General features: G+C 41.1%; 4 protein-coding genes across 9 annotated transcripts in view; 3 read left to right on the top strand and 1 right to left on the bottom strand.

Annotated features, from left to right (window-relative positions):
- LOC109545414 (calcium homeostasis endoplasmic reticulum protein) overlaps positions 1–1,700 on the top strand; it is a 17,613-nt gene extending 15,913 nt beyond the window's left edge. The window contains exons 7-9 of one of the 3 annotated variants that reach the window (XM_019916084.2): positions 95–496; positions 548–819; positions 1,393–1,700. In XM_019916084.2, the coding sequence (XP_019771643.2) occupies positions 95–496; positions 548–819; positions 1,393–1,421 (703 nt within the window). In that variant the 3' untranslated portion in view covers positions 1,422–1,700. Of the gene's footprint in view, positions 1–94; positions 497–547 lie in introns of all 3 variants that reach the window. The other 2 variants (XM_019916083.2, XM_019916085.2) reach the window with 2 other exon arrangements.
- Positions 1,701–1,889: 189 nt separating this feature from the next.
- On the top strand, positions 1,890–4,376 carry LOC125502389 (solute carrier family 25 member 35-like). Of its 2 annotated transcripts, XM_048666815.1 has the most exons (6): positions 1,890–1,998; positions 2,601–2,686; positions 2,734–2,977; positions 3,201–3,439; positions 3,495–3,717; positions 3,776–4,376. In XM_048666815.1, exons 3-6 carry the CDS (start codon positions 2,734–2,736, stop codon positions 3,988–3,990), a joined length of 921 nt encoding a protein of 306 aa, XP_048522772.1. In that variant the 5' UTR covers positions 1,890–1,998; positions 2,601–2,686; the 3' UTR covers positions 3,991–4,376. The 2 variants fall into 2 exon arrangements, with proteins under 2 accessions (XP_048522772.1, XP_048522771.1); XM_048666814.1 differs by lacking the exon at positions 1,890–1,998 and having other exon boundaries at positions 2,506–2,686.
- On the bottom strand, positions 4,056–8,969 carry LOC109545416 (protein phosphatase PP2A 55 kDa regulatory subunit). Of its 2 annotated transcripts, none has more exons than XM_019916087.2 (6): positions 8,618–8,969; positions 7,173–7,393; positions 6,931–7,117; positions 6,545–6,878; positions 6,273–6,489; positions 4,056–6,200 (listed from the first exon to the last, which is right to left on the bottom strand). In XM_019916087.2, the coding sequence occupies exons 1-6, from the start codon at positions 8,625–8,627 to the stop codon at positions 5,832–5,834; spliced, it is 1,338 nt and encodes a 445-aa protein (XP_019771646.1). In that variant the 5' UTR covers positions 8,628–8,969; the 3' UTR covers positions 4,056–5,831. The 2 variants fall into 2 exon arrangements, with proteins under 2 accessions (XP_019771646.1, XP_019771645.1); XM_019916086.2 differs by having other exon boundaries at positions 8,721–8,969.
- LOC125504589 (DNA-directed RNA polymerase II subunit RPB2) lies at positions 8,183–14,380 on the top strand. Of its 2 annotated transcripts, none has more exons than XM_048666810.1 (13): positions 8,183–8,204; positions 10,140–11,217; positions 11,273–11,392; positions 11,445–11,631; positions 11,691–11,847; positions 11,957–12,114; positions 12,173–12,431; positions 12,489–12,713; positions 12,775–12,994; positions 13,048–13,264; positions 13,324–13,542; positions 13,597–13,818; positions 13,874–14,380. In XM_048666810.1, the coding sequence occupies exons 1-13, from the start codon at positions 8,198–8,200 to the stop codon at positions 14,318–14,320; spliced, it is 3,516 nt and encodes a 1,171-aa protein (XP_048522767.1). In that variant the 5' UTR covers positions 8,183–8,197; the 3' UTR covers positions 14,321–14,380. The 2 variants fall into 2 exon arrangements, with proteins under 2 accessions (XP_048522767.1, XP_048522765.1); XM_048666808.1 differs by lacking the exon at positions 8,183–8,204 and adding an exon at positions 9,283–9,426.
- The last annotated feature ends 22 nt before the right edge of the window (positions 14,381–14,402 follow it).

Below are 14,402 nucleotides of genomic sequence, written 5' to 3'. Positions count from 1 at the left end.
AAAAAGGAGTTTGTAAAAAGATGAATCCGCCTCAACAATATAAAACTTATCTTTACCTTACCGAATTATATTATTTATTATTATGTAATCACAGTGAAGGCTGGGAAAAATTAGGTTTATACGAATACTATAAGGCGAAAAATCACGCCAAAAGAGAAAAAGATGAGGCGATAAAGGCCGGAATCAGACAAAAGTCGCGAAGCCCATCGCCGATAGTAGTGAAACCGGAGAAGGACGAGACGCCGCCCAAAAGGCGGTACCGCAGCAAATCGCCCACGCCGCCGCCTTCATCGCACCGAAGAAGTAGCAGGAAGAAAAGATCGCGATCAAGGTCCAGATCGAAGTCCCGAAGCCGCTCGCGGAGCCCTAGAAAGCGCCGGGGCAGAGAGTTGAGGGAAAGCAGAGAGATAAAGCGACGTAGGAGTGTGTCCAGGTCGAGATCCAAATCAAAGTCCCCACTGAGAAGGTCCATGTCTCCAACCCCAGGGTTCGGCAAGTAAGTGTTTTTTTCGCTACTTAAAGCAAAGCCAGAAATGTGAAATTTTAGCATGCCCTACCTGCGAGCTGAGGCTCAAGAACTGGATCCCTCCAATAAAGGCCACGAAATGCTGCGCAAAATGGGATGGGGCGGAAAAGGGCTGGGGGCGAACGAGCAAGGCATCGACGCTCCGATATCCGGGGGTGATGTGCGGGATCGGCAGGATCAGTTTAAAGGGGTAGGGTGCAACTTGAACGATCCCTATGAGAACTTTAGGAAAAACAAAGGTGCCGCCTTTATCACCAGGATGAAAGCCCGCGCGGAAGAACGCGAGAAAGAGAGTAAGAATAATTTTAATTGCGTATTTATCAAATCCATTCTAAAGTCGGTTTTACGATGGGCCTTCCAATGAACAAGCTGGTTTGCTGAAGTTTTATTAGCAGTCGTTTGTTTAAATATTGATTCTGGCCTAACTCACAATGTTAGCGGCAATCAAAGGCTTAATTGTAGGAAAATTGAGCCGGATGTTTGTTTTGGGTCGCAGCTTTTTTTAGTTTTCGCAAAAAATACAATTTAGCAACAGAAATGTATGCTAAACTACTGCGTAGAAGCTGCCTTTTACCAACGCCCGAAACCGTTTTATCTAAGGTATTTTAGGGATATCAGCACCTTCAAAGCGCTTCTAACAGCCGGTTTTTTATTAAAAAAGTGCCAATTTTTCCGTTCCAAAAAGTGACAAAAGGGGTTGATGCTGAAGCGAAAACCCATACATTTTTACTTTAGTCTTGAACTTTGCGTTTTTTTAAGACAAAAATGAATTTTGCATATTTTTATAGTTTGTCTATTTTTCAATGCTGAATACATTTAATTCCCAACTGATTCCTATGACTAAAACGATTTTTTATTGTTTCTAGAAGATATACCCAGAAGAGCTGAAGTATAGTGTCGTTTTTTGCAAGTTCCGCAAAGGTTCTTTTGTGCTAGATATAGTGTGTTGCACTGTATGCACTGTTCTCTTTGTTGTCATACATTTTTCCAGATTGAGATACTCTGATGGTGTAATTTTTTCTAGGATATGTGGATATTGACCAAAAAACACGTTAAAAGTGGCGTACTTTTTTAATGCATCCTAATGTTATTTCCCAATTTACTAAACTTCTTCTTCCAGAATAATTTTAGTTTTGAATGTGTACATAGCTTTGGAATAAAATTTTAAAGTGAGTATTTGTTTTTTTTATGTGTATCCACGCCGATGTAAAATGTTTGCTTGCATAATATTTATTCATACTGTATGGAAAATCGCCTCATTTCCTAAGGAACTTGCTTAATTATCACTTTATCTATTCTTAATTAGTAGGTACTTCAGATTTGTAAATCACTGCTTTATCAATTGATGCCATTCAACGAGATTAAAAATGCATTTAAATATATACAGTTTAACTTAAAAGGCTTCAAAAGTTAAATGTGTTAGTTGAATTTTACGTCGAATTGGAGCAAAAGCAATGAACAAGTGAAATAAGGTATGATTACGTAATAATATAATCGCGCAAGCAACACAAAATCGACCTTGTGCGAATTAACCTAGAAGTGGGCCCCAATTTCAGCAGTTTTGCTGAAAAAACAGCTTCTTTTCTTTTCTTATTGATTTCCTCTTGCGTCCATTTGAATGGACGAGTTTATGTAAATATTACAAGTGAACAACTAGCGTATTTTTTGTGTTAAATGCACAAAAGTAAAATTACAATGACTAGCTACAGCGTAACACGACGACCTATTTAACTTGTATAATTTTTTCTTTAATTTGAATAAGGTAATGCTGCCAATGATTGTAAATCTTGTGTAAACGCTCTTGCTACCAACTGATAAGTTTGTTTAAATTGCTCATAAATAGGGTGATAATTTCTCAAAAAACACCATTTTCTTAACAAAATAAGACCGTAGTTGGCTGAAGACCTAACAGTTTTTTTAAACACTGTGTATATTCCATCTGAGCAATTATTGGTGTTGATAAGCATGCCCGTCTAAGGTTTCTTTAATCACATTCATTCTCATTACAGTAAGAGCGATCAAGTCGTTTCAACATCCGCGATAAAATCCACAAATGCACTGTTTGTTTTCGTAGCTTTTCACTAAGACGTATTTAAATGGATGTGGAAACCCCTACAAACCATCCATCAGTTTAGCAAAGCGGATTGAAGCAGCTCTAAGGTAATTTGGGTATTTTTTCAATAAATATAACAAAAAACCTGTTCTAGATGGAATTCGCTCTTGGCGGAGTGGCCGCAATGGGAGCGTGCATCTTCACCAACCCTCTGGAGGTGTTGAAGACGCGCCTCCAACTCCAAGGCGAACTGAAGGCTAAAGGCCAGCATGCGGTCCATTACAAGAACGTTTTCCACGCTGGATTTGTCGTAGTGAAAAACGACGGCCTGTTGGCCCTTCAGAAAGGTTTAGCGCCCGCCCTTTGGGTGCAGCTCGTCATGAATGGCTCGAGATTGGGTAAGAACAACAAGCCATTTGAATGACGAAATTATTCAGCCGATTAATATAAAAACATTCGTTAGCGTGATAAGATGACTGGCATATTCACGATAAATAAATAGTAAATATTGAGAATAGTACCGCAAAAACTAAACTGATTTCTAATTGTAAATGGGATTAATAAAACAGCAAATATTCGGCGAAAATTTTCCCTTTATTTCAATAATCAATTACATTGCAGGCGTGTACGGTTTTGCGGACTCTGCAGGCTACTTAAGAGACCAGAACGGCAACATGAAGTTCTCAAAAAGTGTGCTAATTACCGGAGCGGGATCTGTTTTGGGGCATTACCTGGCCAGCCCCTTATTTCTAGTGAAAACCCAGCTGCAATCGCAAGCGGCCGCTTCCATTGCTGTCGGGCATCAGCATCGACTCACTGGTAGTGTCCAGGCCCTTAAGGATATTTACACAGCAAATGGGGTAAAAAATGGCAATTCCCCAAAAGCCTGCGCTAAAAGTGATGAAATCCTTCCAGATTAAGGGCCTGTTTCGGGGAGCTGGAGCCACAATTCCCCGGGCATTTGTTGGCGGATCCTCACAAATTCTGTGCTTCGAATACACCAAACAATGGCTGGATTATTACCAAATTACGAATAATCCGCTGCTAAAGTCCTTTGTGGGCAGCATGGTTGGAGGGGCGGCAATCAGCTTCATGATGACGCCGTTTGATCTCATTATGACCAGGCTGTATAATCAGCGTAAGCACCGTTTACTCAATCGTGAGATAAATTGATTTCATCTTCAATCCGCTTCCAGCTGTTGAAGCATCAGGTAAAGGAGTCCTGTACAGCGGCTACTTAGATTGCGTATCAAAAATCTTCAAATCAGAAGGGCTAACGGCGTTCTTCAAAGGCATCGGGCCGATGTATCTTCGTCTCGGTCCTCATACAGTGCTGTGTTTGATGTTCTTCGACCAACTCCGATCAGTCGCATATAAGAACTTTCCACCACAATCCCATAAGTTACACTGATGAACGGAGAACATTTTTAAACGAAATTGAATGAAGATTAAGTTGCAGATCAAAATCTTCATCGCTTCTTGTATAAACTCTTTATTTTTTTAGATTTATCACATTACCATTTTATTTATTTATAACAAGTTCAGGTATGTACAATTTCTGAGATTTATGTGAGAAAGTTGCAGCCTTTAATAAAATTTGTGCAGCAGAACAAAAAAGGGGAAATGATGCCTTATATTTTAACAAAGTCCAAAAAAATGGAAGGTATACTTAAAAATACATAATACATTGTTAAGTATTAATATTAGTTACATATGATGTGGCAGTGTATTAGGGGTTTTATTAGGTTTTCGAAACGAAAAGTGAAATCTTACTCTAATAAAAAGTTTTGAAGACAATCAATGTTTTTTCCGATAATAAATGGCTGGTTTCTAGATTGATAAAATACAAAAAAAAAGTTCAATCATACCGCACAAAAAAGGGCTTTTTCAATAAACCAATGCCAATAGTGCGACAAATTAATGCAATTAGAAGTACTGTCCGGTAGAAACATTAATCAGAAAATACTGCCAATATCACTATTCTCAACTATCCGGTTAAAGACTTTATCTTCCTCGCAAAAACACACTTTACTTGTTATGAATGCTTAATTAAAAACTGAAATACGTCGAGAGATTAAAATGCGTTAGATTAAATATAAAGGTAAAACCACAAAATTGCTTCGTTTTGGCGACACAAGCCGATGGTTTAAAAAGACCATAGACTGGATTGATATAATTAATCTATTGCAGTGTCGTCCCGGAGGCGCATTTCCGATTTTATTGTTATAAAAAAATATTTGCTCCTTATTTTGGTGAAACGATGTTTTCCGGACACGGATATTAACTTATAGAACACTGAGAAATTTTCATATAAGTGGTTTTAGTCAGACGTGTCACATGAAATATCTAAAGTGAATTTGCCGGCTCAAAACAACCTGCGTCTGAAACGAGAGTTAATCAATTGGTTTTTTAAACCCGCAAGCTTTACATTAAACTTGAATTTTCAGGCCAATTTCTTGCACAATGAGAATGAGAGGTATAGACTATTTTTGAGTATGGCACAAATTAAAGTTGCTACATATTGAAATCCAGTGAATATCGTCTGCATTCAATTTTCAAACGCTTCATTTGGAGATTTGAAAAAATATATATCTCGTTTTTCATTCACCTCAATCGCCGTAAATTCATTGGAATCTCCACTGGATTCCGATACACTGCCACCGATTCTCGAACAATAACGCAACTTAGCCTAAATATGTATGTATGCATGAGCAAAATGATCAAAATCTGCTGATCTTTTAAAACTGTACGACTTTGTCATTCGATTGCGAGTTGTTTGAGCTAATAGAAAAAAGTAGAAAATTTAACAAATCCTCGGGCCGAATATGTGGAAATCGTGGACTTTCCATACTGAACGCAATGAGCTTTGCTGGTACGTTGCGCCCACAGTCAGGAACGACAAAGCCATACTAACATTTCATCAAATCTCTGAAAAACATCGAATTTCCGAACGTTTAAAGGCCGCTTTTATGTTCCTAACTCTTAAAATTGGGAGCTTGCAATCACTTGAAATTCTTAATATGACGAGAGTAATTATAATTATTGATTTAGTATTGACAAAATAATATACAACTTTACATCTACACCGGGGTAAATAATTGGTTGTTAATCATATTACTTTATCAATCGGAGCCAGCTCACAATATCGGTCTTTCTACGACACAAATAAGAATCAGGTTCTCTCACCCACGACCCAGAACGAGTTTTCCATCGACCACATTCACTACACAATTGTAATATTAATTGTCCAAACTAAAACTTGTCCTGGAACAAAAACAAGTTATTCGTCGCGGCTACAGCAATTATATTTTCTAGGGGATGCCACGCGGTGTGAAGGATTTTTTTGTTAAAGTCCAGACAATCAACACTAATCTCGTTCTTTTTCCGTTTACCTTGCGAGCATACCTTACGCGGCATTAGCAGCGTCTTCGGCTTTGCGATGTCTCTGGACGCTTCTAAAGTCACGTCGCGTTTTGTTGTCCTGTCGAATATGCGGAAGAAATTGTTGTAGGAACTAGTCATGACGGCCGTGTCGTTGCCGTTCCAGCAACATTCGAATTTGTCAAATATACAATCGTTCTCGTACAGCGAACAGAGTTTTGCTCGCAAGTATTCATGAACCTGCAGAAACCACATTGAATGTCAGTCAAATCAAGCTTCTGAAACACTTTGAATGGGAAATTTTTAACTTACCGGGTAAGTTTCAATAGGTTTTGACTCCATATGCAAATCCCACACTTTCACTGAGAGATAGTCCCTAGAAATCATGTACCTGCCATTATTCGACAATTTAACGTCGCTTATACTAGATATAATTTCAGAAAAGAAACTGCGATTCGTCGGATCTTCTGGTTCCTCAAACAACTTGGCATGGCGATCACAAAGCGCCGCAGCACGCATATCACATAATCTGCAACAGGAAAGGGCAATGAATTATAAGCGAAAGCGCTTGAATCGTCGCTTACCTAATAGTCCCTTTACTACTACTATAGACAAACAAGTTGCACTCAACCGGATGAAATTCGGCAGCTGTAATAACTTCAGTCAGTTCTTCCATATTGGCTGGTTTGATATCGACAATATTAAAACTTTGATCAGTAATCTCCAAGTGCCAGAGATTGATGCGCAAGTCGTCTGCTGAAAGGTAAGTCTCCTGGTCGGAATTGACCGAAATGGAATTAATGTGGTAAGTGTGGGCATTGGCAAAAATCCTCCGGGGCGATGCCTCCACCATTAGTTCCATGGGTTTTATTATAGGCACGCGAAGTGAGCTAACTGATGCCGGATCAATTAGGGAACCTAGAAAATCAACAAAATGATACCAATTCCTGGTCAAAGCCGATTTTTTTACCATTATCTGATCGCGTATTGTAGCCTTCAACCTTTTTGTCTCGTTCAGAGACCTTCCATAACTTTATTGTTTTATCATTGGTTGAAAGCAGGAAATGTGCAGGGTTTCTTCGCTTCAACCATCGAATTTTGTTGATTTTTTCCTCAATTTCCAAACTCTTGAGGTAGTCAAATTCGGGCTCGTGGCTCTAATAAAACAATAAATAGCAATCGAGCTTTGCGGGCGGATTAATCAAATCACACCTGAAAGGTGGAGTAGACATTGTACTCGCCGCGTCTTGGCAAAGCCGCCTTACTTATGGGGTCTCTTTGGAAAATTACAACCCGTCCCCCTTTATCGCCGGTCGCCAACAATTCACCATCATGATTAAATTCTACACACGATATAATATCAGCTTCAGTCACGTCATCGTCCAGAGTTCCCTTAACTTGCGAGAAGCACCACTGGGTTTCTCCATTGCCTCCTGCAAAAGTACATTGCAAAATGAACTAAAATGAGAATTCGCAAAACACTGATTCTTCAGGCACAGAAATTCACTTGCAAATGTAATGTTGATTATGGGTTTCATAGGTGGTACACTCAAAATTGTTTAAAATCGCACATTTGCTTAAATGAGAGGAAATTTTACATTGAATCATTTCTATAAACCTGGAAACTACTGCATGCGTCCATTCTCAAGGATTTATTGGAACTAATCACGGGTATTCACTAAAATCCAATTGTTTTTGGGTCAAACGGTACTTCATATTGTGTGTTGGTGCCGAGAAACGCTTTTTTGGGGTTTCTGAGCCTTAGTAGAAAATATGCGTTTAGCTTTCGTTGTTTCAGACGTGATTTGAGCGTCGCAGCAAATTATTTTTCCGTATTTCCATTTACTCTCCAATTCACACAATTGTAGCAACACCACGCGATTTTTTCTTGAAAAAAAGAGTGCCAAACCACTTCAATAAACGTCAAAACTCCATTTGCGATTTTAGTGCTGTCACCGTCTGGACAATGTGCATCTCATTTTATGCTCGTGTATAAGAGAGTGGCATTGCGGCCCTTATAAGGATCAGGATTGACATTGGACATTGACAACGTCAGCTAATTTACTTTAATCTTTATCAATTTTGGACGGTTTCAAGCTTAACACCCTGTATATTAGAAAGGAGGGTTTTTCACGTTGGGTAACTGACTTCCACGTGGAATTTGCAGTTACATTTTGGTTAGAACTGATTAGAAGAAGGCTGAAAAGTTATCTAGAAAATGTATAAGGAAAGTGTAAATGCACTGTAAGTTGGGAGTTGGTAAGCAAAATGCTTACAAACAATATTCATGCATGGGAGACGGGATCAAGTTAGATGGTAGGGAATAGTTGGGGTGAAAAAATTCAGAGCCGTGGAAAGAGCAGGCAATCGACATGCATAAAATGTTTGTGCCCTAACAACGCATGACGCCGAAATGCCATGCAACTACAAAAACTGTTCACCAAAGAACAAACCATGAGAAACCCGTTGCATAATGTTTGTTATGGGTTTTCGAATAGAATTCATCAAACTGCTAGAAACAATATAACCACTAAACGGCAAACTGGATCCGGCAAAAAAACTAGGAAAAACTAAAGGCCAATGAGGTTGAAAATGTGCGCATTTGGATGGTAACGCAGCATGAAAGGACGATTACTCTTCACAAACAGACAAATTACCTTCCATCATGTACAATTTTTGGATTTTGCACGACCTTTTTTCACATTTCCCCTTATCGAGGTCACAGTTGGCGAAAAACGGTGGTGTTGCAACACAACTTACCGGCCATAACACGATTCGCGGGCGGGCTTTTCGAAATTCGCGAACGTTTCGGATGTCCCTGTCCTGATATTCCGTTGGACTGCCTCTGACGATACTTCATCGGCGGATTATTTCGAATTTCCTTTCACAATTTTCCTCAATTGCTAACGAACTCAACCTTAGTTTCCTTGAACTGAAAAAAACACACAAGCCAACCTTGTAAATCCACCATTACAGTTAGAATCGGTGGCGCCAGCGACACGAGAACTAAACGACACTTTTTGCTACTAGATAATGTCAAATTTGTCACTGGCACTTGTTCGATGTGCTCACTCAGTCTAGCCACACGCCATTAATCATCTAAGGGTAAATAATTTTTCCTCCCCTCATTAAACGTGCTATAACTTTACTAATCTTTCCAATCAAATCAGCGCAATTTTCGCACTATTTTTCAATCATTTCCATTTTTTTCTAGCAGCCTCTGCCTATTGCTTTCATATATCCAGACCGCCACCATATATCTCTCCTTGTCAGTTAAGGCAGTTTAAGTCCCTAGCCAGTTTGTTGGTCACATGCGTTGCTTTGACATTTGACATACGAAGCTCACTTGACTGATTGTTTAGTTCAATCAGTCGATCTCAGCAAGTTTAGTAAATAAATATAAGCCAGAGTACAGTGGAATATTGCAAAATTTAAATCAGTATGTCCATGTACGAACAGGATTATGGTAAGGCTTTCACAATTTCCTCTGCTAGGACTTTGCTAACGTTCTTCATAAAAATTACGTTATTATTGATAAACACCTGTAGTTTTATTCAACGCTTCTGGTCACATTAGAAGCCAACTTATTCGAAATAACGCTTCTATCTTATGAAACACGTATATTCCGCTTCAGTTAGGACATAGTGGTAGGTTTACCACAAAAAACAAAGTTTGCAAATTACACAAAAACGTGCAATGTTAGGTCAAAACTTCATGCTTTTTGCCCATTTCTCTCCAACAAATTGAGCTAGCGGGTCATCTGTACCACTGAATAGAGCACTAAATAACGCATGTATGAATTGAAATCATACTTGAGAAATATTGGCCGGTTTCCTACAAAAACCAAACATTTCAAGATAACTAATATTTTAACCCGGTTCGGGCAAACTAAACCACATGCTTTTATTGCTTCTTTCATGCCCTCATTCCATCCATTCCAGTTCAAACCATCTTAATCCTATCCTTTCTAGAACTGTTTCATCTGCATCTGCTGCCTGTCTTAGTCCTCATTTCTGATTCTTGGCAATTTATATTATATATGTGATATTTCTTCCTCGCAGATACTTGTCCATTTCTACCTACGGAATACCTTCCTTCCGTGGGAGAGAACAGACTCCACCATTGTCCTTCCTATATGTTTTTGTCCGTTTCATTTAACCAAAAAAATTGTGTTTCCAGATCAATTTGACGATGAGGAGACTGAAGAAATCAGCTCCGAACTCTGGCAAGAAGCGTGCTGGATTGTCATCAACGCATACTTCGATGAAAAGGGCCTGGTGCGGCAGCAGTTGGACAGTTTTGATGAATTCATCCAAATGTCTGTGCAGAGGATTGTTGAAGATTCGCCCGCCATCGAGCTGCAGGCCGAGGCTCAGCACACAACTGGAGAAATCGAAGTGCCGCCCAGATTTTTACTGAAATTCGAACAGATTTATTTGTCCAAACCCACGCATTGGGAGAAAGATGGTGCCCCGTCGCCGATGATGCCTAATGAAGCTCGGCTGAGAAACCTGACTTATTCTGCTCCGCTGTATGTCGATATCACTAAGACTATCATCAAGGAGGGCGAAGACCCGGTCGAGACCCAGCATCAAAAAACCTTTATCGGAAAAATCCCAATTATGTTGCGCTCAACATATTGCTTACTTAGCGGACTCACTGATCGAGATTTGACTGAGTTGAATGAGTGCCCGTTGGATCCAGGGGGTTATTTCATTATTAACGGCTCTGAGAAAGTGTTAATTGCTCAAGAGAAAATGGCCACGAACACGGTATATGTATTTTCCATGAAAGATGGAAAGTATGCCTACAAGTCTGAAATAAGATCTTGCTTAGAGCACAGTTCCCGCCCTACATCGACGCTCTGGGTCAATATGATGGCCAGAGGCGGGCAGGCGATTAAAAAAGCAGCTATCGGCCAAAGAATCATCGCCATCCTGCCATACATCAAGCAGGAAATCCCTATAATGATAGTTTTCCGCGCTTTGGGCTTTGTGGCCGACCGCGATATTTTGGAGCACATCATCTACGACTTTGAGGACCCGGAAATGATGGAAATGGTCAAACCCTCTCTGGACGAGGCCTTCGTAATCCAAGAGCAAAATGTTGCGCTGAATTTTATTGGAGCCAGAGGCGCCAGACCGGGAGTAACAAAGGAACGGCGTATTAAGTATGCAAGGGAAATTCTGCAAAAGGAAATGTTACCTCATGTGGGTGTTTCTGATTTTTGCGAAACTAAAAAGGCATATTTCTTGGGGTAAGTTCCCCGTTCTCTTACCAATCAAGCAGTTAAGATTAAATGCTTTGTCTAGGTATATGGTGCATCGACTTCTGTTAGCAGCACTTGGAAGGCGAGAATTAGATGACCGGGATCACTATGGAAATAAACGACTGGATTTGGCAGGTCCACTGCTGGCCTTCCTGTTCAGAGGGTGCGTTATTGCAATTGGAGAATTTACGTGATTCTAGCCGGCGGTATTTTAGACTGTTCAAGAATTTAATGAAGGAAGTCCGAATGTATGCACAGAAGTTCATTGATAGAGGAAAGGACTTCAATTTGGATCTGGCCATTAAAACCAAATTGATCACCGATGGGTTGAGGTATTCACTGGCCACTGGAAACTGGGGCGACCAGAAGAAGGCGCATCAGGCTCGGGCAGGCGTATCTCAGGTGAGCCCAAATTGTTGCCAGTTTAAGTACTATTCCATCTGTATTTTTTGGCTGCGCAGGTATTGAATCGCCTGACGTTTGCCTCAACACTGTCTCACTTAAGGCGAGTAAACTCGCCCATTGGTAGGGATGGCAAGCTAGCTAAACCGCGTCAGCTCCACAACACTCTTTGGGGCATGATTTGCCCAGCTGAAACCCCTGAGGGCGCCGCTGTAGGTATGTGAGGGAGTTATGCTTTACTGTTAGACATGGAGGCTCTCATAAATTAGAGGAGCTTTTAATTGCACTTACGGGTTTCAAATGTTCACGAAATCATTATTTCCAGGTCTTGTAAAAAATCTGGCTCTCATGGCCTACATATCTGTCGGATCTCAACCGTCCCCCATTCTGGAGTTTTTGGAAGAATGGTCCATGGAGAACTTGGAAGAAATTGCGCCGTCGGCTATAGCAAATGCCACGAAGATATTCGTCAACGGATGTTGGGTAAAGCAACCATTAGATCTGCGATTCGTTTGGTCTATGAATGGACGTTTATCAACAGGTGGGTATTCATCGCGATCCCGAACAACTTATGGCGACGTTGAGGAAACTCAGGCGCCAAATGGACATTATTGTCTCCGAAGTGTCGATGATCCGAGATATTCGGGATAGGGAAATTCGAATTTATACAGACGCCGGTCGTATTTGTAGACCACTGCTGATTGTCGAAAATAGTCAGCTGCTGCTTAAGAAGAAGCACATAGACAATTTGAAGGAGCGGGAGTACAATAACTATGGTTGGCAGATGTTAGTCGCCTCAGGTAATAGTTTGTTTAATGGGTTGTTTGTTGTTGCTGATTGGCGATTGCTTTTTGCAGGTGTAGTGGAATACATAGACACTCTGGAGGAAGAAACGGTTATGATTGCCATCACCCCAGACGATTTGCGGCAGGAAAAGGACTACGCCTACTGCAGCACATACACGCATTGTGAGATCCATACCGCTATGATTTTAGGGGTGTGCGCGTCCATTATTCCCTTCCCGGATCACAACCAAAGTCCGAGGAACACCTACCAAAGTGCTATGGGCAAACAGGCTATGGGTACGCGTTACTATAGTAGTCTAAGTAGGGGAAAGGTTTTAACTGGATTTTGCAATTTCAGGCGTTTATATCACAAACTTCCACGTGCGGATGGACACATTGGCTCACGTTCTTTATTACCCTCACAAGCCCCTGGTTACCACTAGATCCATGGAATACCTCCGATTTAGAGAGTTGCCAGCTGGAATCAACAGCATAGTGGCCATTGCCTGCTACACAGGGTATAACCAGGAGGATTCCGTTATTTTAAATGCTTCTGCTGTGGAGCGCGGGTTCTTTAGGTAAGTTTTACCGCGTTTTCTGTGCGTTTTTCTTAACTACCTTTAATCTGCAGATCAGTGTTTTACCGTTCGTATAAAGACGCCGAATCCAAGCGCATTGGCGATCAGGAAGAGCAATTCGAGAAACCCACTAGGCAAACGTGCCAAGGAATGCGAAACGCTCTTTACGACAAATTGGATGATGACGGCATCATATCGCCAGGAATTCGAGTGTCTGGAGATGATGTTGTTATAGGAAAAACTATGACTTTGCCTGAAAATGACGACGAAGTAATAGGGCGAATTTGCGATTAGTTGCTGTATATTTGATTGAGTTTTTGTTTGTCTAGCTGGAAGGTGTGACTAAAAGATGGACAAAGCGGGATGCTTCCACCTTCCTACGAAACAGTGAGACGGGAGTCGTGGACCAAGTGATGTTAACGTTAAATTCTGAGGGATACAAGTTCTGCAAAATCAGGGTGCGCTCGGTTAGAATCCCGCAAATCGGGGACAAATTTGCCTCCCGGCACGGACAGAAAGGAACCTGCGGCATTCAGTATCGGCAGGAGGTACGTGAATACTCCAGTAATTAGGAAATATGTGGTTAATTGAGAGTTGTCTAGGACATGCCTTTCACATGCGAAGGAATCACGCCGGACATCATCATCAACCCCCATGCCATCCCGTCGCGTATGACAATTGGCCATTTGATCGAGTGTCTTCAAGGGAAGGTCTCCTCAAACAAGGGGGAAATTGGTGACGCCACCCCGTTTAATGACGCGGTAAACGTGCAGAAAATCTCCACTCTTTTGCAAGAGTATGGATACCAACTCAGAGGCAACGAGGTGAGTTTTTGGGTGATAATTCAGGCTTTTCTTATTTAACTGCTGGCTTTCTCAGGTGATGTTTAACGGGCACACGGGAAGGAAGATCAATGCCCAAATTTTCTTGGGCCCCACATACTACCAACGTCTGAAGCACATGGTGGACGACAAAATTCACTCCAGAGCCAGAGGCCCAGTGCAGATTCTCGTGCGACAACCCATGGAGGGTAGGGCGAGAGACGGAGGCCTGCGTTTCGGAGAAATGGAACGAGATTGCCAAATATCCCATGGTGCCGCTCAGTTCCTGCGGGAACGATTATTCGAGGTGTCCGATCCCTATCGGGTGCACATTTGCAACTTCTGCGGCCTGATCGCTATTGCCAATATGCGGAACAACACATTCGAGTGCAAGGGCTGCAAGAATAAGACCCAAATCTCGCAAGTTCGTTTACCTTATGCGGCCAAGCTGCTGTTCCAGGAGCTGATGTCTATGAATATTGCTCCTAGGCTTATGGTGCTTTAGACATCTAATTTTCATGTATATAGTTTTTCAGCAACGTTTTATTATAAATTAAAGTATTAATTTTTTGTTTTTTTTGTACAAC

This window comes from Dendroctonus ponderosae, unplaced genomic scaffold (assembly GCF_020466585.1).
Source record: "Dendroctonus ponderosae isolate FM_Combo_2020 unplaced genomic scaffold, Dpon_F_20191213v2 Dpon_F_20191213_5, whole genome shotgun sequence".
In the NCBI taxonomy this organism is placed as follows: domain Eukaryota; kingdom Metazoa; phylum Arthropoda; class Insecta; order Coleoptera; family Curculionidae; genus Dendroctonus; species Dendroctonus ponderosae.
This window is presented reverse-complemented; position numbering and strand designations above follow the sequence as displayed.